Consider the following 24,732-nt stretch of genomic DNA (forward strand, 5'->3'; position numbering starts at 1 on the left):
CTCGGTATTCGGTGCTTGACCTGGTCCGTAGTGGGAAGGCCCCTGTGGCCTTCAGTGGGATCGACCCCACTAGAATCAGCAATTTACAACCTCTATGATAGGCTTATCTCACACACCATTTACACTCCATTACCCGCATGGGTACGGATAGTGCCCCGCCAAGGGTCATCTCACCGCCAAACTTTTTTACACGGCAGAAAAGTTGGAAAAAAGTGCTACTCTGAAAGCTGTGTCGACGCCATTTAACCATCTCACGCCGGTCCGCGCATCGTCCATAACTCGATAAATTGGATATCAGTACTTGATAATTACAATGGGCGGACGACAGGCTCACGGACGACCCCTCGTTGCAGCCCCCAAAGCCAAGGCCGGCAACAAAAAGTCCAAGGCGAGATCACAGAAGAATGCGCTTGATGCATTTGGTATCGCACAGGAGAACTTTGCGCCGAGACAGAAGCGAACGCCTAGAGCCCGAGAATTAGACGCCGAAATTGAGCGAAAGCATGGTCGCGACGAAGAAGAGGATGATGAGGACGAGGAAGAGGAGGAGCCACAGAGGAAGAAGGTTAAGAGGCCCAGCCGGCCAACAAACGACAATGCCGATGATGGAAGCGATAGTGAAGGAAATGAATGGCGACTGGGAGGTCTGAGAGAGGATGACGAGGACTCGGAGATTGAGAGTGATGATGCGTTTGGCGACAGTGATGAAGACAAGTTCGAGGGTTACACGTTCCGCGGCAGCAAAACAACACCGCGCGAGGTAAGTGTGCTCTGCTTTCGAACAGCTGATAGCAGTCTAACACTCAAAAGGACGACGACTCAGAGGACGATTCCCAAGACGACGAGGGTCAAACACTTGGCGCAGATGCTATCGATCTAGCAACAGCCCTAGATCAATTCGAGGAGTCAGACGATGAACCCGTTAAGAAAGACCACTCTGGTTCTTCAGAGTCTGATGATGATGCATCCGACGAATCGGAGGAAGACGACGGCAGTGATGATGACGAGAGTGACGATGACGAGGAAGCAAGCCCGGAGAAGCTAGAGGCCCTCCAAGGCATGATCAAGGGATATGGAGGTCAAAAGGACGACGAGGACGACAAGCCCAAGTCAAAAGCCAAGATCAGTCTCGCTGATTTAGGAATGACGGGGATCAACGACGTCAACGTGAAGAAATCTATGAAGCTGATGAGCAAAGAGGAGAAGGAGAAGCGTCCCGGTGCTTCCAAGAAGCTGGATGTGCCTTTAGCAAGGAGACAACAGGACCAACTTGATCGAAGCGCAGCCTACGAAAAGACTAATGAAACCCTGGATCGATGGAACGACACTGTTAAGCACAACCGAAGAGCCGAGCATCTCATGTTCCCTCTGCCTCAGAACTCAGCGACTGCCGGTCTCGATACTACCGAGATACAGCCTCTTAATGTGTCAAAACCCAGCAACGAGCTCGAGTCTGCTATTATGTCTATCATGGAGCAGAGCGGACTCACCATGGAAAAGCCACAAAAGCCAAAGGAGAAGGACTATGATGAAGAGGGCAACGAGCTCACGCGCAAGGAGGCTCTTGCCCGTAAACGTATGGAACGTGAGCTCAACTCTCGAGAGGCCAAGCGAGCCAAGCGCATCAAGAAGATCAAGAGCAAGGCATACCACCGTGTGCACAGAAAGCAGCGTGAACGCGACGAAATGGCTACAAAGGAGGCTATGGAAGAGGCCGGCGAGATTGACTCTGAGGCAGAGCGTGAAGCACAAGATCGTCGACGAGCGCTGGAGCGTGTTGGCCAGCGACACAAGGAGAGCAAGTGGGCCAAGATTGGCTCCAAGACAAAGCGAGCGGTATGGGACGACGATTTCCGCGCTGGTCTGACCGAGATGGCGCGCAAGGATGAGGAACTTCGAAGGAGAAAGGAAGGTCGTGCTGGCGGCTCTGACGAGTCGTCTGAATCCGATAGTGATTCTGATGGAGGCGATGCCTCTCTGCGTCGACAGTTGGCGGCTCTTGAGGAAGAAGAGGATGAGCCTCAGAAGGGTCTGATGGGCATGAAATTCATGCAAAAGGCCGAGGCTGCTAAGAAGGAGGCGAACGATGCTCTCATCAAGCAGATCCGACGAGAGCTTGATGGTGAGGAGTTTGACGGTTCTTCTGATGAGCTGGAGGAAGTCGGCCGACGTCAATATGGTGCTGCCGACGGCCAGCCTTTCAAATCTGCTCTCGAGAAATCAACCCGGGCACCAAAGAAGCGCAAGCCTGAGGATGGTGACGATGATGACGACGACGATGTTGTAATAACCACCAACGGCGCAGGCAGCAACCCTGCTATTCCCAACATTACATCTCTCTCCGAACCCGCCCCTTCAGGAACCACAGGCGCATGGTCCCGCGGCGAAACACGCCGTAAGAAGAAGGGCCAGTCTAACACAAACATTGGTGATCTCGATCTCACATCCAACGTCCTTGTCGCCTCCAAGCATAGCAAGTCCAAATCCAAGTCAAAAGCACAGACTGCGGAGGATGCTTCAGACGTCGAATCCGAGACCGACCTACATCTACCTATGGCGATCCGCGATCAAGAAATGGTTGCTCGTGCCTTTGCTGGTGAGGACGTGGTCGGTGATTTTGAGGCTGAAAAGACAGCTATCGCTGAGGATGAAGACGACAAGGTCGTTGATAACACACTGCCTGGTTGGGGATCGTGGGTTGGTGATGGCGTGAGCGCCAAGGAGAAGAAGCGTCACCAGGGCCGTTTCCTAACAAAGGTTGATGGTATCAAGAAGAAGGATCGCAAGGACGCCAAGCTGGACAAGGTCATTATCAACGAGAAACGCATCAAGAAGGTAAGCAAGCTCACTTTCACTGCCCATCAATACAACATGCTAACAACTTTTAGAACGACCGTTATCTCGCATCCCAGCTCCCTCACCCCTTCGAGTCCCGCCAGCAGTACGAGCGCTCGCTGCGTCTACCTGTTGGACCAGAGTGGCAGACAAAGGAGACCTTCCAGGATAGCACCAAGCCTCGTGTGCTAATGAAACAGGGCATTATTGCACCCATGTCTAAACCTACTATTTAGAGTTTTCGATATATATTATGGCATACATACACTGGCGTTTTGAAAATCAAAAGCATGTTTCATCAATACCTTCTGCACTCAGTGGCTGTGTCCTGTGTAATATCTTGTACAGATGTGTGATGAATCTCGACCGCGCCATCTCATTTACTACTCATCAATCTCGTACATACCGACTTGATCATACTTAGCTGAGTTTCATTTTGTGAATCAGCTAATCTCATGTTCATCTTCCCATTTACTCAACATTCGTTGATTTGTATCAAGCTCACGGCCTCACACATAGGTTGAACGTTCATCTAACATATTCCCTACTGACAGGTAACCCTTAAAGAATCGCTTGACCACGATGTTTCACAGGCTGGTGATATTATGGCGAGTTCTTCACCAGTCATAACGGCGAAGAACAAATCAAACTGAAAATATTGATTAACTATCTGATCAACCTTTCCGTGCATGATTTCCTTCTCCGACCTCGCAGTCCAATGATATAAGCAAGAAAGAATCCAATAAGCACAGGGACCGGCAAGGCCATTTACTATCCCTCGTTTCTTTTGACACAATGAAATTTCGCGAATGCGACTGAGCCTCCCTATTCGGCTATTCCTTTCCCTGATTCATTCCAGAGTTTGATGGAGCGTCTGAGACTCCTGTGAAGCAGTCCTGTCCAGCGGACTGCATCCGCTTAGTAATACAAATATGAAAATTGACTCGATTATCCGATTGTCTTTTGACAGATCGTCGAAGCCACAGTTTCCTGTGACATTCCTGGCTACCCAGAACAAGCATCTTGATGAGGCAAGTCACTCGTTTAGAGTAGAAACATGTTTAAAAACATTAGTTGGTTGATGTGATTAAGACATCAAGTGAATTCTAGCATTTAGTTGCCAGGGTCCATGACATCGGTGGGGGTGGCATAGAAAGCCAATGCGATGATAATATAGAGACCCATAAGCATAGCACCCTCCAAGTAGTTGGATTTGCCGTCCTGGACGGTATATGTAACGACGAGAACAGACACTGCAAAGGCAACAGTTTGGACTGGGGAGTTTTGTCAGCAAATATCACAATGGAAGGCAAAAGGGTCAAACTAACAAGTCTCGAAGTGAAGAGTCATCTCAGCACCAATGATCCAGCCAACAATGACAAGGAAAGGCGTGACCAGGAGGGCAATCTGGATAGAAGAACCAATTGCAACACCCATGGCGAGATCCATCTTATCACGGAGGGCGACGACAACAGCAGTGACGTGTTCGGCAGCATTGCCAACAATAGGAATCAGGATCAGACCAATGAACCCTCGGCTAATTCCTGAGGTCTTGACAAGATCATCGATGCTGTCAACGAGGTAATCGGCGCAGACAGTGACGAGAACGGTGGTGACACACAAGACGGCAATAGCGGCAATAGGTCCGATAGTGGGCTCCTCTGGCTCAACCTCCTCACCGTCCTCGTTCTGATTCTCGGCATCGAAGAGGTTGCTGTGTGTTCGGAGCTGGAAGACGAGGTATAAGACGTAGAGCAGGAGAAGAATGATGGCAGTGCCGCGAGAGAGTGTAAGGATGCTCTGGGCCTTGTCCTTAGAACCGCTCTGATCGAGAACTGCATAGAGCTACAAAAGTTAGTTGTGCCTCCGAGTTGGGTTCCGTTTAACATACAGCAGCGGGAATGACGAGTGAGGCTGAAGACAGTGTCATAAGGGAGCAAGTTGTCTGTGCAGTGGCCGAAGAGAATGACTGCTCTCTGCCATTACCCGACTCGCCTCGATGAATGATACCGCCGAACAAGAAGCACATTCCCATGACCAGAAGAAGGTTAGAGAGAATACTACCAAGCATCGAGGCCTGGACGAGCTCAATTTCGTTTCGCTGGAGAGCAACAATGCTGACCTATATGTGCGGTTAGTCGTGATACAAGAAGTGAAGCTCGGGGCATTATACAATAAGTTCCACGGCATTTCCAAAGGTAGCGTTCAGGAGTCCACCAAGAGTCTCACCAAGCTTCATCGAGAACTCTTCTGTCGCAAACGACAGAACAGCAGCGAGTGGGATAATAGCGAAGAAGTTGATAGTGAAAACGGCAGTGGAGCCCCAGCCCATCTTGCCAGCGATAATACCGAGAGGTACCATGACAAGAAGAAAGTTGACATAGTCTAACAAACAAAGTCAGTTGTGTGTGTGACCGTATATCAAGAAGAGCAAACATACTGCTGAGAAGGGTGACCTTGGCGATGTGCCAGGAGTAAGCCAGACTCCTTACGGCAATGTTGCTGTTATCAATACCAGGTGTATGCTTCGAGTCGAAGAGGAACGTCATGGTGCTCGAGTCTCGGCTGAGACTGATATGGCCGTTGCCATTGCGGTGACCGAGGGTGTCATTTAGAGCCGACGAGGCACCGCCATTGAGGAGCGGGCTATTCTCGTCGGCTGTGTGGTTGTGAGGTTTGGTAGACATTGATCGTCTGATCTGAAGGTTGAAAGATGGAAGAGCTGTTGGTGGTGATCAAGGCACCGACATGGTCAGCGGGTGAGACTTTGATATAATGAAAGAGTAATGAGAAGCATCAAAAGGCGGAGTAGAGGGTTGTCAAGCAATAAGCGACGGAACACGAAGAAGTCCTCAACAAGGCAAGTCTCAGAAGATTGGGGTAGGCTGCATGGTAGGCTGACAATGGGACCTGGGCCTGTAGAGCCTAGATCGCTTGGCCCTGTCTCCATGGGGCGGATGCTTTGAGCTTGTCTGTTCTCGACATGGAAAGGAGCGGACCCTGCTGCGCCATCCTTGATGCACATGCGCAGAGGCAGAGATGCAAAGTGAAGATCATATCTGAAGCTGGCGCGTAGGTAGGATGGCGATCACGGCAGTGCACTTAGGTCAAACTAACAGCGCTTGCCAAGAGAGGGAGGACGATGATGACAGAAATGGAGAGGGAGTGAAGATACATAGACTCGAGCTGAAGGGAAGAAAGCTCGTGTTAGGTATTATCGCGTCGCGAATAAACTCACTCTTTCGAGACCGGACTCACTCGATATCTTGCACCAAGTGATAAGGCCCGTATCCGTTTCCGTGTCCAAAGGAGTAGGAACAGAGATAGTTGAAGTTGACGTAGAAGTGAAGTTGAAAGAAGGATAAAACGATGTGGGCACCAACTGGTAAAGGGCAATAACGCATGGGATAGAATATCGTGAGTGGCGCCGCCTTCGAGACCCCCATGTGAAAGAAGCTAATCTTGCACTTTGTCTCGTTCTGGCTGGTGTGTGGCACTTTGTGCTCAGATGCAGGGATGGTGACGGTGATGAGATGGAGATGTGGATGGGATATGGAGATGGAGATGAAGATGGATCAGGTTTAGGAAAGATGTGTAGATGAGGATCTGGTTTTGATGCCAGGGCATGTTTACTTTGTGCGCAGTAGAGGAATAGACAGACTTTGTGGAAACCGTGTCGCTTAAGTGCTTGCTTGATGCTTAATGATGGAGGAGAGTAAAAGAAAAGGCTAAATGCAATGCAGATTCAGATACACATTTACTTACAAACCATGATTGCCTCGAGCTTTCTCACAGCCAATTGATTGATGCGATGCGTATGCGGTTTGAAGATTTGAACGACCACGGGATTGAATGAGTCGGTCTGGAAATGAGCGAAACAGAACGAAACGAAACGAGTAACGAAGCGGATGACGATCCAATCCAAAGACAATCTTCGAATAGAGAGGCAGTGTGTTGTCTGTCTCTTCAATTGTCTTTCTTCACCCCCGCTCAACGGAGTGTGTATGACAGTCTAAGAGAGAATAGCGTCGGCGGGTAAAAAGAAGCGGGCGTATCTAAGCTACACAGCCTTGGAAATCTCCAACAATTAGATGGCGGGCGATGATGCTGTTGATGATGATGGACTTGAATGTGGTGGTTGTGTTGCAGGAACGAAAAGAAACAACCCGCGTTGCCCCAGGAGGCCTCCTTCCTTGGTTATGGTCTGGGTCTGGTTACGCAAGGGAAAAAGCTTAGCTTGGCCCTGGAAGAGCAGCCGAGCGAGTTGACGTAGGACATGGGTTTCTAAGCGGATCGGCAGGGTTACATCAGCCAATCCCAACCGGCCACTGACAAAAGAAGCTGGGCATCAACCGCTGAGCTACCCACTGAGTGAGCTGCCAAGCTCCCCACTTTCCAGGAGAGCTCCAGGTTGTCCTGTCACTGATGCTCAATTATTCGGCGCGACACTCTAAGCTCCATCGAGAAAGTGCCGATTCCAGCTATCGACGCAGAGGCCCGAGAAACAAGTTAGATTAGCTGGTGGCTGAGCAAAAAAAGCTTAAAACTTTGAATCTGCCGCTGTAAATCTCATCAAGAAAGGGAATTGTCGAAATTAACGCATGCTCTGTATCAATCCAAAATCATCAATAGTTGTACGCTTCGCAATTCTCCTTCTTCTTGGCATCTTTGTGACCCCTAATTTTTTTTTTTTTTTTGCGGGCAGACATCGTATAATATGTAAGATACATTATTAGTGGCTTTATTATACATCAGACGTCATGTAACTTACGTCGGAGTCCATCGGCTTACGACACAATAGACTCCGCCATATTTCCGTACTTTTTTGTTTCGCCTCGTGCAACTGCTCGGTCTTGTCCAGTTTGTCCGACGTTGCCGTGTTGCTGGGATCTGCGCTATGGCTGCAAATGGACAGCTCGTCATGTAACTTGAAGTAAAGCAAGAAAAGCTGTTGCACTGATTCTTATGTCTCATCCTATGTAGTGTTCTCTCTTCGGTGTGCAAACCAGACAGATAACAGTGGCCAGTTTTATTATCCTTTCAGACACATTAACAAAAAAGGTCTGTAGCACTCAATGTTTCAGGCATATGCAAACTTCAGACTGCCCCATAATCATTTCCCACTTGGAAGTCTTCAAACTTGTTCACCTACGAACCTGTCACTCTCTTCCTCTTCTTGGACAAATCCGAGGCAGTGTTAACAACCTGTTCCTTGGCATTCATCCACATCTCACTTCCCCTTGGCGCAAATCTTCGTCAAGGATCGTCATGACTGCGCCCCAATCAAGCCAGGCCAGATAGTCACCCTCAGCACGTGGGTTTAATTGATCCCAGGTATCCCGAGTTCCGGTATCATCACCACAAGATATTCAGACTTTATCGGACTTCGGGGCTTTTCAAGCCTCATCCTCCGATATTCAACAACGGCTTAAAAGGTAACCAATGAAATTCTAACGCGCCCTGTCTAGGGTCTAACATCTGCCTCACGTCTGTCTAATCTGGGTGAGGTCAGGGAATATCTTCCTTCTTGCTTTCTTCCTCCATTTCTAACACATTCAAGGGCTGTTCTCTCTGCCCATTCCCATTATACAAAACAAATATTCCCGTCGAGGTATCGCCATGTCTAGGTAAGGTATGTTCAGTATTTGTACAAGGTGCTCATCTCAGCACCGACGCTGGCGTTTTGGTCGCAATGCAGCCATCTCACTTTCTATTTCTCATCAAATCTGGCCCAGAGCTGTGTCAAAATTGTCAGCCATTGTACTCTTGCCATTTCACTGTTGTAAACTTACCCGCAGCATACGCCATATACCATGTCCTTGATGCTCCGCCATCAATCCAGTTGGGATCAAACTTGGACTGGGTGAAGAAAGTCCAGGCAGTCTTTGGCTGAACTGTTGCATAGTTGCCATAGATGATACCCTTCCACAGGTTGTTAAACTTGTCGACGCGTCCCTTGCTAAAGTAAGTGTCCCATTCCTCCTGAACGAATGTGGCGGTTCGTGCGAAGTTGGATACGGGGAGGATAGGGATCATATGAATGCCCTGGACTGCCTCAATGGCTGCGCTGAACCATGTTGTGTGGTGGATCTTGTTCTCGAACAGAATACCCGCGACCTTGTTGCCGATGAAGTTCTTAGGCTGGACAGTGTTGGACGTGGTGTAATAGTAGTAGTCTTGCATAGCTCGTGACATGACAGCAAGCTGGAGGTTTGCTCTGTTTTGCCGTTAGTTGTCTGCGATCAACCTGCCTAGGCTACCTGACTTACCTCGCGACCATGTTAGTGTCCTTAATCACTGTACCCCACATCTTCAGAGCATAAACAGACATCATGTCCTCGGAACTCGATTCCTGGTCCTTGCCGTCCCACATGGGAGTCAGACCGTGAGCCCAACTGTGGCCGTGGTACCAATCGAAGCTTCGCCACATGGGGAAGTACTTGTCACTGCTGCTCGGGTTCGCGTAATCACGAACAAGAGAGTTGACGTAGGCTTTGTTGGCAGCAAGCCATTTGCTATCCATAGAGCCAATATAGGCGGCGGCGAGGACGTGGTAGCCGTAATGGAAATGGTGATCGTTGTAGTAGGTGTTTCCAAAATCGGATCCTGCTTGGCCTGTCTCATAGGATGCAGATGAAACGACTCCACCCCAGACAGCTATTTACTTGATTAGCTAACAGAAAACAGAGCTTCAACAAAAGACTCACATTCGTAGACAAGAGGGTAGCTCTGCTTGTTCGAACCAAATCTGGCAAATGCCTTCTGAAGTTTGAGTAGGCCAGCCTGTGCCAGAGCCTTGTCTCCCAGCATGTTGTTGATGACATAGATGATGGAACCAAATTTTGCCAGAGCCTACACTGTGTTAGTCTATTGTTCATGGAAGCTTGAAGCAAGAGTTACCTTTCCAGAAAAGTACATCGAGTCTGTGTTGGCCTGCGCATCCATGTCTTGCGAGACCTCGGACTTGGCAATAGGTGCGATGATTTTCTTTGCATTAGCAGTCAGACCACGACTACCTTTAGCTGGATCCCAGGGAGCAAAGCCCATGTCGACGGGCAGTGAAGGCTCGACCATCGTCCACGAGGTTCCTCCAACAGCGGTAGCAATACCCTTGGTGGGTGTCTGGAGCGAGTATGTCCTCATCTCCTTCTTGGTTGTAGCATCAAATGAGCTGACGTGGTGAGGAAGAGCAAAGACCCAAAGCTTTCCAGTAGCGTGGCCGGCTTTGGTCCATGTGAAAGTGTAAGTGCCCTGCTTGCCAACAGTATTGCCGCTGACCGTCATGCCAGTGGCATAGATACCGCAACCGTTGTCGAGAACAGCCTCAGACTGACCGACCTTGGGATCCTTCGCAATTTGAATGAAGCCGTAGAATGGCTTGGCGGAGGCAGCAAGACCATTGTTGGTTACCTTGAGGGTAAGAGGGTCACCCTTGGTCTTGTAAGCGTACAAACGCCAGGTTGTTCCATCTTCAAGGACGAAGTTGTACTTGCGCACGTTGGATTTGGGATCCTTTGTCACTTGTGTCATAGTTCGGAAGTAGACGCCAGTCTGGATCCAAGGTGTGCCACCACTGAAGTACGCAGTCGTGAAGACGCTGCCTTGGTAAAGAGGGAAGGTGATTGTTGCTGCTGACTTGCTGTCCTTCTTGAGGTAAGCTTTGGCATAGTGAGGGCCAATAGAGTCCATAGTCAAGACCGTGCTCTTGCCAAGTTCCTTTGCCGAGATGATCATGGACTGGATACCAACAGGGTTGACGTAAAATTCGACGGCGCCATTAGCTTGAACGTCGCCATATGTACGTTGTGACGCCTCGATATGAGAGATAGACATGCCCCAGCTTGCTGCTGGGCCAGTGCCACCCGCCCATGTGAGTGAGTAGGGGTAAGTATAGACGGGGTTCTTCTGATCACCGAGGTAGAAGTTGGAGTAAAACTTGTTGGTGCCAATTAGGCCGTTCTGGGTGACCATGGGCGTTTTGGCGACAGGATGAGTGGTCTTCCTTTCGAACATCGATGGAGGAGCACTGGTATCGATGGGGTCGGCGAAGATGTTAGGAGCAGCAGCCATTTTGGATAGACCAGAGGGTACAGCGTTGCTTGTAGTAGACGTGAGTGGCTTAAGCAGACTTGTAGGGCTAGGAATCGACGTGCTTAGGACTGCGGGCTCAGTGAGAAGAGGGTTGTATAGGTCCGTTACAATGAAACCTTCGGTATGAGGCTCGACGTCTGAAAGAGTTGGAAGGACTTGAGCTGTCGCAGTAGTTCCAACCTTGCTAGTACTGACTTTGACGCTTTCGGTGACAGGAATAATGTCCTCCTTGTCGTAGGTTGTCAAATACTGGAAAGCAGATGTTTCGATATCTCGCTTGAACTCTTCGTTAGAGTCGTCCCAAGAGTCAGCAGAGTCGTCTTGGCCTTGCGGTAGGGCTAGGACTTGTCCCTGGGTTAGCCAAAGAAGCCATACGGGCAAGATGGTGCGGGTCTTCATGATGGGCAAGTAGGGAGTGTGATTCTGCCTTGATCAAGAAGATCACAACCTCGATACGACAGATGAGGCTGAATGAAGCTGGATAACAAGCTGAAGGGTAGGGGTTCCATGGCTCATATAATATAGCCGCCCTACGCTCAAGGGTCTGCTCCTTTCCTTGAAGCTATCGAATGCGGAAAACCACTAGTCCAGTGGCACCACGACTGATAGAGCTAGCATGCACTTACATCGGAGAATGAAATGAAGTGGACTGTGTCTCGGCGGCACAAAACGAAGAAACGCATGTGGCTTACCTGGAAGCTAGACCAAGCCTAGAACTGACCATCAAAAGAAATGCTGCACTAGTGGTTCAAGGTTGACAACGGGTGGTCGAGACCTAGCAGATGCCAGCAAAGATGGCGTAAGCGATGATGGGTAATAGGATTTAAGAAATTGGATTCTCTAGGATGGCGTAGGATGCGAATGTGATAGGATTTCGAGGTTGTGATGATGAGGTTGAAGTTGAGCGAAGATGGCTGGAGGAAGTCCATCTTTATCTTTTTCCTTGAGGAGCCAATACCAGAGAAGCCTGGCCATGTGCTCTCTCGGGCCATCGCTCTTTCTAACTCTTGGGTATCATTGAAACCCAGGAAAGAGCATCGTGAACAGTCGAGGCGGGGTCCTTTTTTCGCATTCCAGATCAAGTGTCTGCGGCGCATGTTCTCAGTCTCACACACAGGGTATGTGATCCATGGTGCGTTGTGACGCACCTCAAAGGGGAAATCTCCTAGATGCTCATCTGTGGCGTCGGCGTGTGCCTGCAGTAGAGGGGTCAGTTAATTGCCTAGCGCACGCCGCACTGGGCATGGGCTGCAGGGTGCTCCTAGTTCCAGGAACTATCGATTCGCGACGAGTTAGCCCAACAGACTATTCAAGGGATGGCTTCGGTTGAGCTCGCCACACCTTGCAAACAAAACGTTCAAAATTGCTTCAAAGTTCAGCTCCGGTGGTTTGGGTGAGCTTTCAACCTTATGAGTGGACGCCACTTATCTCCCTTCATTTATTTTCATGGCTTGCGTTCCCGAATCAAGTCTCAAGCCCTGAGCGTTGATGGCTAAGTGGCTTCGTAGCTAAAATAATTTAATGTTTTGCATATAATCCGTCTTTCATGCTATCATCTCAGTTAAGAAAATTGTCTCTCAGCAGAATCATCATCAGCCTTGCCATGACTTCGCCTGATGAATACGAAGTCATTTGTCGTATGCCCGGTGTCCAAACTCTCCTCTCCAGCCGCTTCATCGTTGACGTTACATTCATGAAGAAGGCAGTTCGATTTTGAACCGAGACAATCACTTGACTTAATTAGTATGTTACGTTAGAGGCCGTTGAGACAGCACTTGACTTCTGGTAACATTTACCAAAACACCAGGACGGAGGAGTTCGTTAGAAATTGAGACAATGATCTAGTGACCTAACCGTTCCGGCGTGTCTCAAAGATCCCAAGGCCATGGACCCTCAGTCCCTAGCACGCTTTATCAATCACGGTGATTGCGAAATCGCATTCCAGAACACGGCACAACGCGCTTGGCCATGCCAACCACTACTTGGCAACTCTCTTTTATTGATTATTCTGGTCCAGATCCAAGAATGAACTCTCGCTAAAATTCCCTGGTAAATGCGCCAGCGATCAGGACATCTTCAGTTCATAACCCTAGCGCATCGTATTTGCCTCTTCTGCCATGCTCAAGAATCTGCCGAAAATCCAGCCGCATTTCTTTGTTCGGCTTCTGCTGCCGGATGGTCTGTTCAGCATGGTCCGCGGATTTCGATGTTTGCTTCGCAGCTCGAGGTTCTGTCATTGCTTTGATGCGTTTTCGCTTCCTCTCCGCTTCCTCTTCACTCCGTTCAGCTTCCTTTCGACATCTTCGAATTTCACTGTTTCGTAGAATCCATGGTTTGTCGAGAACTTCGGACTTGAATCTGACCCTTTTTTCCCACAGAGTAACCTCTTGCGCAGTGCTTCGTACCATAATCATCTTCTCAATAGTGAGTTGTCGCTCGTCTCTGAAAGTAGACAGACCTCCCTTGACGTCGACAACACATCCGACGTCAATATTTCGGAATGGGTCTGGGGTTTGAGGCGGGTCAATATCCGCTTTCTTCGGAGCAGCATCTCCTGTTGTCGCGCGACTATCACCTTCACCAGAGATAGGTATGGAAACAATGCACTCGATGCATGCGCCGCTACTATCATCTATTGTATACACGCGTCGGCTTGCGAATTCGTCAATGGCGACGATCAATCCGACTATGCGCACCCATTTGATGGGTAGATTCCTATAGAAGTAGAAATTTTCGCCTGGAAGTCATTAGTCCAGAGCATCGTGAAATACTCAACGGCCTGTGCTTACCTTCAAAACCTTCGTACTGACCAAGGTCATGGATATCGGTTACACGAAAGAGGCACCATTGGTTCACGGTTGGCGCAAGATGAAAGCAGTATCGAGGATAGATTGGGGGCTTGGCGGATTCGCTCATGGCATCATGATAGCACTCTTCTTCATTCGAAGGCTAAACCATTATCAAGCATTGCCATATGGTATCGCGCTTTTGCGTATTTTGTCGTGGTGACGCGTTGTGAGAGAAGGTTAGACAAGTGAAGTGAGACCTGGCGATGTTCACGGTGGCTTGGGAAGCCCCACCATAACTTAGTGGACAAAAAGACTGACCCGTGACAACGTCACGAAGAATTGGAAGCATTGGAACTTGGTGAGATTGTTTATTGTTGGAATCAATTACCGGAGTAAGTCTTAATATCATAATGTAATACATAGTTACAAGTTTTGCGAGGAAACTTAGAGACCTTGGAGTTACGAGGTTCGAGGTTCCTGCTAAGAGAACAAGCCTGCTTCATGTTTGTTTGTCTCATCCGTGTCCGTTGGCTTTTGTACCACCTTCACGAGAACTCGACTCTGTCCATCTTTGTCGAGAGATAAGTAATCGGAAGGTATATCACATCTAGTGGTGTTCCTACAAACCCAACATGAGTTCTTTGACACTTTGAAGTTTTCTTGAGTCCTATATTATTTCCTCGTCCTGGTAGTGCATCCTTGCCTTAACCTACGCCCAGACACCAAAATTCTTGACCCAATAGCCACATTACAGCAACCCTGGTATGACAACCCACTTAGACTCTACCGTTTCGACCTCTTCGAGCCCTTTAGACGAGAAGCAGCTGCTTGAAAGGCCTCTTCCGAAGGCTCATCCTCAACAGGCCGCTTCTTGCCCTTCTTTCCTTTGTTCTCTTTGGCACCATACTTTTCAGCGAGATGGTCCAGAAAACCCTCGGAGCGATCTTGCTGCCTCTTTTGGATCAGTGCTGCCAGGTCGTCCTCTGAGTTCCCCTTGCCCTTCTTCTTTTTGCTCTTCTTGTCGCCGCCGAATAGCTTGTCGTGCACACCTAGCTCCTTTGCGTAGTCTTCAGCCTCTGTAGCTTCTTCCCGGGCCTTCTTCGCACGACCCTCTCGCTTCTTCTTCGACTCTTTCGTGTAGGCTGGGAAGCTAGGCACTTTTTTGCTCTTGATGGCTTTGTCGATGATTTCACGGAAACGTTCGTCGTCCTCCAAAACGTCGCTTAGAATGACTCTCTCGTACAGCGCATCCATATCACCTTGACAGTCTTCGTACGCATCGAGCACATCTCCCTTCTCTTCATCAGAGCCCTTATACTTCTTGGCAAACTTCTCGATCGCATCGCCCGATACAGACTCTTTATATTGCTCTCGATAGTAGTCGCTCCAGTTGAATCCTTCTGAGTCTACAATCGATTCGGAGGTCGAGCCAGTTTCGTCGTACCGTTTGCGACGGGCGGGGTCGGAGAGAATGGCGTAGGCGAATGCGATAGCTTGGAACTTCTCGTGCGCAGCATCTTTCTGATCTTGTGGCACCTTATCTGAAAAATAGTAGGGTCAGCGGTGCTCATCTGTGTTGTAACCGATTTGGCAAACCTGGGTGGTTCTTAAGCGCAGCCTTTCGATAAGATTTCTTGATGTCATCGCTCGTTGCAGTCCTCTCAAGACCCAAAACTTCATATGGGTCAATAGTGGGAGGCTCGCTCTCCAGAATGTCTTCGTGGTCTGACATTGTGTCAATACCGTCGGTCTTGGTTGATATTGTAATGGAGTGCGAGTTGGATTAAGCTCAGGCTCGTTGCTGGAGGGGGAGACGCGTTGCGACGCGCTCACAGGGAAAATGTGGATCCAACATTAAAGTGCTTTCGGTGATCGGAGTTTACACCCGCCGACCATCAAGATGGATCAAGGCTCCCGTATCCAGACATCTCGTCATACCTTATCCGTACATGCCTCACATTAAACGATATGGCTACCATAGAACCTGGAGACCACAAGGCTGCAATGGAGCGCGCCTTGAGTTTAGCCAACAACTCCCCTCCCAAGCCCACCAACTTCCGTGTAGGAGCTCTAATTGTGCGCCTTAGCGACAACAGCATCATTGCCGAAGGATACACACTTGAACTTCCCGGAAACACGCATGCAGAAGAAACATGTCTACTGAAACTCGCTGAGCAGCATGGAACGACAGAAGAGAACCTATCGGATGTCTTCAACACCCCTCATGCTCTATACACCACTGTTGAACCCTGTTTCAAGCGGCTGAGCGGCAAGCTCCCCTGCGTCGAAAGAGTGTTACGCCAAAAGTCATGGATCAAGCAAGTTTATGTTGGCGTCCAGGAGCCTGAGACTTTTGTTGGGGAGAATACAGGTCGCAAAACGCTCGAAGATGCTGGTATTGAGATCCACCATGCCTCAGGCTTGGAGGATGAGATTCTGAAGGTTGCGACTGCAGGGCATATCAAATCATGAAATAAGCTATTCGTATGAGATCAAACTGGATATCCATGGGTGTTATTGAGTAATGGACGGTCTTGTGTGCATATTAGGGAAATGGCCCAGATGGTGGAGTTGAGACGAGACGGTAAGTTTTCCGTCCCTGTCTCACCGTAACATTTCAAGCTAATCAACATCTTTACCTCAAGCAAGTTATATTGTGGTCCTACTGTCACGTCTTCAGCGTTGGTCCATGTTCCGCTGCTCTAAAGGGCTGTCCTCCCAGGCATGCTCTGTTTGCGATATATCAGTCAACACATCAAGTGAGAAGGTCAGCAATGAAATTTACCGAGTTGCATACCACCAATCATCCGTTAATTTGAGATATTCTAAGTCTGCCACCACAGTACACATCTGTCTCGATTGGCAAGCGTTGAGTTCCGCCAATGCTATGCACTATGGTGTGACTGCGATGGCCACGTAGCACACCGGTTGATGCATCTGTGCAACGTTGGCCAAGATGCTTCCCGTCTTTTGTCTTTGATATTGACCCCATATGTGTACAATTTCATCCCTGGAAGCACTCTATTTCTGCTACGAGAAGCACAAATGATACCTTCACATGACCTACTTCGAAACTACCGTCGCTTGAACATAGAAATCTATTTGTTGCAATCATCTTCAACGCAAATATTTCAAATATGACCTTTCAATTTGCCTTCATGAGTCTGGAGTGAAAGGCTGAATAAAATCATGCCGTCCAATCTTCTCGGAGTAGTTCCTAGAGAGCGAGAAACCTGGATACTCACAAGGTCTTTTGTTCACTTCTGAGTGCTTCTTGCCCAGCCATTTGCTATATCATAAATACAAATGTGACAAATGACATTCACGCGACGCACTTTGATGGTCCGTGAAAAGCTGTGAGTGACATGCGTTGGCCTTGTGCACAAGTCTAAGGAGGTTTGAGTACTATTTAACACATGTTCTCAGGGAAGAGAATTATGCCGAAAAGAGAGAGGACGACCATACTAGGCTTTGTTCTGACATAAAATCCTCCACTGAGTAACGCATCTATTGAGTCTCCATATCTGAGATACACTTGAACTTGGGCGTCTAATTGACCAAAACGAAGATTTGATGCCTCTGCTACCAACCCTTGTCTCTTCCTCTTCTATATGATCTCTTGTCGCTGCTGCCATGCTCCTCTTTGATCTCGATACATGTAATTTGGCACTCAGCACAGAGTGCCGTAGGAATGAGGAGGGTGTGCCATGTGAAATATTGGCAGCTGGGCTTGAGGTATCGGTTTAGAACCTGTTCTGGAGGTCCGTTCGCAATCCACCATTCGCATATGTCCCAAGCAATTGTGTCTACTTCGATCTTGCACACATGCCCGTGAGTGATAAGTCTGTGAGCAACTATCCCTTTCTTGGGGCATTGGGCGCGTCTGCAGGGGCAGATGTAGAAGCCGCGTTGACCGGTGCACATGGTATCTCTTAGGTTGATTGGTGATATTCTCACTCCTGGGGTTCTTGGGATACGAGATGACAGGTGCCTTGATTTGTTCTATATGTATTGGGATCATAAGAAGAGTCTTGAGGTGATTATTAGAGCCTTTTTCTGGGCAGCCCATTTGTTGAAGTCTGTCTGTGTCTACCAGGCTGTTGGTTCTATGGTGTCCAGAAAGATGCACCAACATGAATGAACGACATGGCGAATATTTACATTGTTCAAACTGTGGTAGAACATTATGATAGCTTGCAGTGTGTTTTGCTTGGAGTTTGGAATTATGCGGGAAGCCGAGCATTACTCCAACTATAAAGGAGTGTAGGATACCGAGAATGAGGTGATCAATACATAAGTTCTTACTAAGAATGGTAACGTCGCCAGAGACCGAGATTCCGAGGTCTTGAACAGAACAATCGAGAGTGTCATTTCGGTTCTAAGTTTCATGATATGCTTCACGTTACACAGCACATCTATGCAGTTTATAAGTCAATGTAAGCAAAGATTCAGGCATAAAGCAAGCAATACCTAAGGTAGGCAGTAGGTCAATGATAAAGGAAGTCCCCTTGTGCGATATGATGTGCCTCTAATTGTTCAAACTCAAACAACGACCATGTGTTGTATGTTTGGTTATCCGAGCCCGCAGGACTGGTCTCGCATCTGGGAAATCGTGTGGACGAATCCTGATTACAGGCGTACCAAGATCCAGTGGAACAAACACAGACCCTAGGTTCTTTGATGATGGCTGAGCACGGGATGGCTAGCGGAAATCTTGTCCAACAACAACTGTACAACTATTAGAGTATATGCTTGTAAGGCAGGGGTTGCCATTTAGACGCAAGATTGGTTGTCCAGAATGCTTCTGGGCATCTATCAGTCTCCGTAACATGGCTGAACTGATAAAGGGAAATCCTACAGTGCATCAACACAAGATCCGAGCATATGGTACCTGCAAGTGACTTATGTTTTCAATGGTGAAAAGATGGGTGTGATTGAGTTTCTCCAGGGTAAACGGTTATCATTGAAGGTTAATGATAGCTGGAAAGCCTCGTTAGCCCAGCGGAACTAAGACACGACGTATAACGTCATGGCAACCTTGGGAGGCCGACCATTCTAAGGGCTACGAAACAAAGCCTGGCGCATAGAGAAAAGAAAGCGCGAAATTTAACTCTTCCCTTTCATGTTTTTCTTATGTTTTCACTCGCTTTGACAAGTTTGCTCTCTGTCAATTGAACTTGAACCAATTATCCCCCCGCGCACCTAAGAATTAACTTAGTGTCGGTTAGCTTCAGCTTGCTCCACCAGACCCGGGCGAGCTCCCTAGCTGCCGTGATAGTCCTCCCGCCTCTGCAGCTGTTACCGACAAGCCTCCTTGTCAATTAGGTAGAGGCCGTGATTAGGCCACTCTTGCCTTCAGTCAATCAGTCACTTATCAGAAAGCCAGGCTGTGTCACAGCAAACAAGGCTGTGACTGCTTTGGCACTGATTCACACTGGAGGCACCTGCAAAGAGCCTCTCGATCCTCTCTCCGGGCCTTTCACATAAAGCTGCCCAAATCCTCCTCCTAAACTTACACTCTCACACACTCATACCTACTCATCAAACCCTTCATTCTTCTCTCATCATCATCAAGTGACAGTCTTTTGAGCTTGGTTCTTTTCAACAACTTTGACAATCAGTATCGCTCGCTGCCCTTTACGTCTTGCTACCCTGTAGTTCTTGACTATCTCAACCCCAATCACCATGGCAGACCGAGGCGGTCGTGGTGGGCGTGGTCGCGGAGGACGTGGCGGTGGCTATCAAGATGGTCGTGGTGGTGGACGCGGTGGCCCTGCTGGTTCCTCTGACTTTAGAGGAGGAAGAGGACGAGGCGATGGCAATTTCCGCGGCAGAGGTCATGGCGATGGAGGCCGCGGTGACTTTCACGGCGGCTTCAGCGGCCCTAGAGGTGGTCGCGGAGGTCACCACCGTGGAAGGGGAGGACCACGAGGTGGTCGTGGCGGCCGAGGCGGCTTCAGTGGCCAACCTGAAGGACCTGCTGTCTTCACGTATGTTCTATCTGATACCAGATGTGTTGTCGTTGATCAATGCTAACTTATGCAGTGTGGGAGATTCTGTTCCCCAACCAGATGCGGCCATCACAAAGCTTGAAGATGAAGTCGTGAGAAACCAAGTCACTTCTGTCGCTCAGCTCACCTCCAACATGGGTAACTTGTCAATGGAAGACAAGCAGAACTTAGGAAAGTTTCCTCCACGACCTGCCTTTGGCAGTAAAGGAACTCCCGTCACACTCTGGGCGAACTACTATCAGGTCAAAACTCAAGCTCCCGTGATCTACAAATACACAATGACTGTCAAGGAGATCGTTCCTGAAGGGCAGGAAGAGACAAAGGAGCGCGCCCCCAAGACTAAGGGGAAGGGCGGCAAACCCGGAAAGTCTCAACAGTCTGGCCCTCGCGAGGTCAAGGGCCGCAAGCTCTACCTTGTTATCAAGGAAGCTCTCAATGAACTCTCCAAGAAGGACAAAAACCTACTCCTCGCGACTGAGTTCAAGCCACAGCTCATCTCGTTGCGCAAGCTCAATCTTGAGCAAGACAACACTATTCGGTTCAACATGCTCTCTTCGGCAGGCTCCGAAAAGACAGATGTCTTCGAAGTTGTTTTCAATGGCCCTGCAGAGGCTCGTGTTGATGAGATGCTCAAGTACGTCAACTCCAAGACTGGCGCCTCTGATGATGGCAACGATCCTTCCAAGGCCATGACCTTCCCCAAGTTCCCGGATGTCATTGATGCCCTGAACGTCATTTTCGGCTTTGGCCCACGGTCTAAGCTTGACGAGATCAGCGCTGTGGGGAGCTCGCGCTTCTTCGCATTTGGGAGCGATAGCCGCCGGAATGAGGTTATCTTGGGCAGAGACAGAGCTTTGAAAGCTGCGCGCGGCTACTTCCAATCCGTTCGCCTGGCCACTGGCCGCCTTCTCTTGAACGTCAATGTCACCCATGGTGTCTTCAAGATTGACGGCCCCTGTGCCGCGTTCTTTGACGGGTTCGAGGTTAATGCGACTCAGTCACCTCACATGGCCAGAAAGTTGAAACTACTCAACAGATTTCTTCCCAAGACCCGCGTCTGGATAAGGACCAAATATGGGAATAAGGAAGTTCGAAGATCCAAGGCAATTCATGGCCTGGTGTCGATCCGTGATATCAACAAACAATGTCGCGATAAGCCTCCCAAGTTCCGCCATACGACAGATTTTGTGGTTGGGCCGGGAGATGTGAGCTTCTGGCTGGAAGATGAGGGTAACAGCCGGTACATTACCGTCGCAGACTTCTACAAACAAAGTATGTTTCACCCTCCACGTTCGATACTGATCTAACATGTGATCTAGAGTACAACGTTAATCTGGCAAACTATCCTGTTTTCAATGTTGGCACTGCCGCAAAGCCTACCTTTGTCCCTGCTGAGTTCCTCGAGATCCAGCCTGGACAGTCAGTAAAGGCCAAGCTCAATGGCGCCGAGTCAACAGACATGGTGAATTTTGCTTGCCGAACCCCATACGCCAACGCTCTCTCCATTACTACGGATGCCCGAGAAACGCTTGGGCTCGACGATGACACACTGGTATGTTTTGTGAAATTCGGAGGTGGAAAATGCTAACTTCTCTAGGGTCATTTCGGCATTCAAGTTGGTCGGCAGCTCCTCACGGTTCAAGGACGCGTTCTCACCGTGCCTCGAGTTGCATACCTCGACCAGCAGAAGAAATCCAAAGCTGTCGACCCGCATAATGGAGCTTGGAACCTCAGAGATGTCAAGGTTGTCAAGCCCGGCCAACCCGTCAAGAAATGGACCTACATCAACATCTTGTCCAGCCCTAGATCTGAGGCCGTGGGATCACAGTCGGTTATAGCGTTCTCTCAGTTCATGAAGAAGACCATGAACATCGCTGTCAACGACCCTATTCCACCGCCACACGAGGCGGCCAATAGCCGGGATACCGAAAAGGTATTCGGTTGGGCTCAGAGCAACCAGATTGAGGTCATTCTTGTGATTCTCGACTCAACTGATTCGGAAACCTATGGCAAGATCAAAACCTTTGGCGACTGTACTTATGGTATTCATACCATCTGTGTTCAGGGTTTCCAGCTGCGCAAGGGAAATCCCCAGTATTTCGCGAATGTTGCTCTCAAGTGGAACCTGAAGACTGGTGGTGTCAACCACAAACTTCACAATGAGGTCGGTTTGATCAAAGAAGGCAAAACAATGGTGGTTGGATACGACGTTACACACCCGACCAACATGTCTGCCGACAAGAGCGACGCTGCACCCAGCTTGGTTGGCTTGGTGGCCACTGTTGACCGGGACATGGGGCAATGGCCAGCCTACTCCTGGGAGCAGTCGTCCAAGCAGGAGATGCTTGATGAAACCTTGACCGAAGCTTTTAAGTCGCGCCTTGAGCTTTGGCAAAAACACAACCGACAGGAGTTGCCCGAGAACATCGTCATCTTCCGCGACGGTGTGTCCACTGGCCAGTTCGCCCAAGTTCTTCGCACAGAATTGCCACGCATCCGCATTGCGTGCAATGCCAAATACCCCAAGAACAAGGCTCCCAAAATCTCGATCATCGTTTCTGTCAAGCGACACCAGACTCGCTTCTACCCCGCCTCCAACGAAAACGCGATGGAGAAGAACCACAACATACAGAACGGCACGGTCGTCGACCGAGGTATCACGGAGGCTCGGTACTGGGACTTTTATCTCACCGCCCACGCAAGCATCAAGGGCACTGCCCGTCCTGCGCACTACACTGTTTTGATTGACGAGATCTTCCGAGCCAAGTTCAAGAGCGAGGCAGCCAACGAGCTTGAGAAATTCACTCACGAGCTCTGCTACCTGTTCGGACGGGCCACCAAGGCTGTGAGCATTTGCCCTCCGGCCTACTATGCGGACATTGTCTGCACTCGCGCTCGAGCTCATCGACCTGAGTTCTTCGAGGAGAGTGACGGGGATAGCGTCGTCACTGCTGGATCAGCCCAGGCTAAGGGCAAGGCAGTCCACCCTAGACTGATCAACTCCATGTACTATATCTAAAGTGCTGTGGCTCGTGAAGACTTCGCGCATATTGCTTTCTGGAGGATCGTCGTTTGGTGAGCTAACAGAGGGACATTGTTTTGCTATTCATTTGGGCTAATGACAGAAACACAAGGGCTTTTTTTTTTTTTAATAGCGATTTTAGTATCGTTGCTCTACATGGAAAATAGCGACGTAGCTCTAGGTTGTCAATCGATTTTGATAAAAAAACAGAAATCGGCAAGACAGTAAGAAATTACGCATTTGGGTCCTATCATTTTGCCTCTAAAAGAGTCTTTTGTGGCAAATCAGTATTCTTGGAGTAGAAGTCATCATATTGAGTTTTGTCCAAGTCTCCCATATTCTATCCCCATCTTGATGAAGAGAGGGTGACATCCGAGCTCGGTGAGAGTCCATCTGAAAGCATCCCAAGATGAAAAGCCTGACTTGCGTTGATAGGGTCATAGCAAACTACCTCGATCTCCAGACACGGTGATCAGGAGTTCAATCAATACAACCACGGCTATTACCGTTTTGATTGAAACTATCGATGGTCTTTTCGAATAAAGCAAATTTCCCAGCAGGTCCATCAAGTTATTCACCCGCAAGGTATTCCTATCAAACACATCATCCAAGTACCTTAATCATAAATTTCGAAGACCTTGAGGTCGAAGCAGCCAAGGAAGAACGTATCAGGAAGTTGACTCGTAGATATTATGTTTGCTGAGCCAATCTCGCCTTGTAAAGTTACATTGAACCACAAGGTCTCGGCCTTCTCTGCGTTTCCCCCAAGTTTCAAGAGCTTGTTTAGCGCAATATCAGCACGGTGTTGATGGCGGATGGCCTTGAAGTTAACACTTCCTGTATTTTGAATTGTGTTTGCACGTTCTCTTGAACCTATTGCCCGATTCTTTTCACGAGAGACTTCAGGTTCTAGCATTGCATGTTTGGTTAGTGGCAAGTTCTTCGTCTGCAAATCGTTTAGCTTCCCAGTCAGCTCAGCCTGCTGGCTTGTCGTGGAAGGTGGCACCAAATTTGTATTTGTTTTGAATTTGTGGGAAGTAACGGAATATTGCTCTCGTCAGACTCTTATTTAGCATTCATTCTCGAATACGTCTAAGGGGTAGCAACGGTCAGTCAACCATCAACTTTCGTATGCATGATACTGTTCCGATTAATTGCATCAGACAATTTAAACATTCTGCGTGAAGAATAATCCCTTGAGGTCACAATGACTGTGTATAGCACCTCACAGCCATACTATCCTCCGCGAAAAGCAAAGGTATCGGCGTTGCGTTCCAGACAGTCAACAACCATTCTAGGACCTGGCTTCAAGCGAGGAACAAACCACCTCAGCCATCAGCTCCGAGAAGAGCATAGGTCGCTCGAACTCTGGATGTAGATAGAAGTTGATGACTTGCTTGGTCCAAATGAATACATGAGGGATCCAATGCTGCTGCCCATCGGCGATGAGCTTAGGGGGGCTTTATGGCTCCTTTACCTGATTATTTCCAAACCCCTGAACCCCAAGGCGATGCCTTTGGTTCCTTCAGGTTACGGGAAGCTCCCACTGGCGATTCAAGTACACTAGAATTCAAGCTCTGTGGATACCTCGAATGGCGTGACAATAGCATTTGAAGTAAAGTGTGGGCTCGCATCCGTGGTATTACGTCCCGCAAGCCAGGCTTCTATCATCTAAACTTCCATGGCCAATAGCCTGTGTTCATGTAGTTAGTATTCGGCGGCAAGCTAGCGAAACGGCAATGCTAGTGTCCCAGGAAGACCGTGTTGAGCTTGACTCTAGTTCGACATTGTGAAGAGGAGGATCCAAGCTGCACGGAGATCGGGAATTTCACAGGACCCTTAACAGACTTTTCTGCTTCTGTCTCAGAGGCAAGTCCAACACGAAGAATGTCAATGGCTGTTCATTCAATGTCCTTGATCTCTTCACGAAATCGGCTCCCCAGTGGGCAGAAGCATCATTCCATAGGTTGACGATTGAATAGTT

General features: G+C 48.9%; 6 protein-coding genes across 6 annotated transcripts; 3 read left to right on the forward strand and 3 right to left on the reverse strand.

The window, feature by feature from the left end:
* The first annotated feature begins 169 nt into the window (after positions 1-169).
* Positions 170-3,136, forward strand: BKA55DRAFT_636297 (Utp14 protein-domain-containing protein). The gene is made up of 3 exons (XM_046197023.1): positions 170-760; positions 811-2,835; positions 2,889-3,136. The coding sequence occupies exons 1-3, from the start codon at positions 314-316 to the stop codon at positions 3,069-3,071; spliced, it is 2,655 nt and encodes an 884-aa protein (XP_046054119.1). The 5' UTR covers positions 170-313; the 3' UTR covers positions 3,072-3,136.
* An 812-nt stretch (positions 3,137-3,948) lies between these two features.
* Positions 3,949-5,522, reverse strand: BKA55DRAFT_685848 (Sodium/calcium exchanger protein-domain-containing protein; the record flags this gene model as incomplete). The annotated part of the gene is made up of 5 exons (XM_046198857.1): positions 3,949-4,109; positions 4,164-4,680; positions 4,727-4,957; positions 5,009-5,220; positions 5,276-5,522. The coding sequence occupies 5 exons, from the start codon at positions 5,520-5,522 to the stop codon at positions 3,949-3,951; spliced, it is 1,368 nt and encodes a 455-aa protein (XP_046054120.1).
* Positions 5,523-8,555: 3,033 nt separating this feature from the next.
* Positions 8,556-11,325, reverse strand: BKA55DRAFT_535317 (endo-1,3(4)-beta-glucanase; the record flags this gene model as incomplete). The annotated part of the gene is made up of 5 exons (XM_046189691.1): positions 8,556-8,572; positions 8,628-9,052; positions 9,105-9,492; positions 9,543-9,687; positions 9,736-11,325. 5 exons carry the CDS (start codon positions 11,323-11,325, stop codon positions 8,556-8,558), a joined length of 2,565 nt encoding a protein of 854 aa, XP_046054121.1.
* A 1,682-nt stretch (positions 11,326-13,007) lies between these two features.
* On the reverse strand, positions 13,008-15,447 carry BKA55DRAFT_502970 (uncharacterized protein; the record flags this gene model as incomplete). The annotated part of the gene is made up of 5 exons (XM_046186967.1): positions 13,008-13,663; positions 13,716-13,875; positions 14,071-14,113; positions 14,503-15,256; positions 15,312-15,447. The coding sequence occupies 5 exons, from the start codon at positions 15,445-15,447 to the stop codon at positions 13,008-13,010; spliced, it is 1,749 nt and encodes a 582-aa protein (XP_046054122.1).
* A 97-nt stretch (positions 15,448-15,544) lies between these two features.
* Positions 15,545-16,315, forward strand: BKA55DRAFT_250298 (cytidine deaminase-like protein). The gene has a single exon (XM_046185354.1). The coding sequence runs from the start codon at positions 15,684-15,686 to the stop codon at positions 16,185-16,187; it is 504 nt and encodes a 167-aa protein (XP_046054123.1). The 5' UTR covers positions 15,545-15,683; the 3' UTR covers positions 16,188-16,315.
* A 3,085-nt stretch (positions 16,316-19,400) lies between these two features.
* BKA55DRAFT_590695 (ribonuclease H-like domain-containing protein) lies at positions 19,401-22,745 on the forward strand (the record flags this gene model as incomplete). Its single annotated transcript, XM_046195129.1, has 4 exons — positions 19,401-19,705; positions 19,761-20,998; positions 21,046-21,278; positions 21,324-22,745. 4 exons carry the CDS (start codon positions 19,401-19,403, stop codon positions 22,743-22,745), a joined length of 3,198 nt encoding a protein of 1,065 aa, XP_046054124.1.
* Positions 22,746-24,732: the final 1,987 nt, after the last annotated feature.

The sequence above is a fragment of the Fusarium redolens genome (assembly GCF_020744475.1).
Source record: "Fusarium redolens strain MPI-CAGE-AT-0023 chromosome Unknown BKA55scaffold_3, whole genome shotgun sequence".
NCBI classification, from domain to species: Eukaryota; Fungi; Ascomycota; class Sordariomycetes; order Hypocreales; family Nectriaceae; genus Fusarium; species Fusarium redolens.

Excerpts from the sequence above, each read along its gene's own strand:
- BKA55DRAFT_636297 (XM_046197023.1), top strand. The coding sequence starts at position 314 with ATGGGCGGACGACAGGCTCACGGACGACCCCTCGTTGCAGCCCCCAAA. Across the intron at positions 761-810 it reads GCAAAACAACACCGCGCGAG|GACGACGACTCAGAGGACGA; the intron begins GTAAGTGTGCTC and ends AACACTCAAAAG. Across the intron at positions 2,836-2,888 it reads ACGAGAAACGCATCAAGAAG|AACGACCGTTATCTCGCATC; the intron begins GTAAGCAAGCTC and ends AACAACTTTTAG.
- BKA55DRAFT_250298 (XM_046185354.1), top strand. The coding sequence starts at position 15,684 with ATGGCTACCATAGAACCTGGAGACCACAAGGCTGCAATGGAGCGCGCC.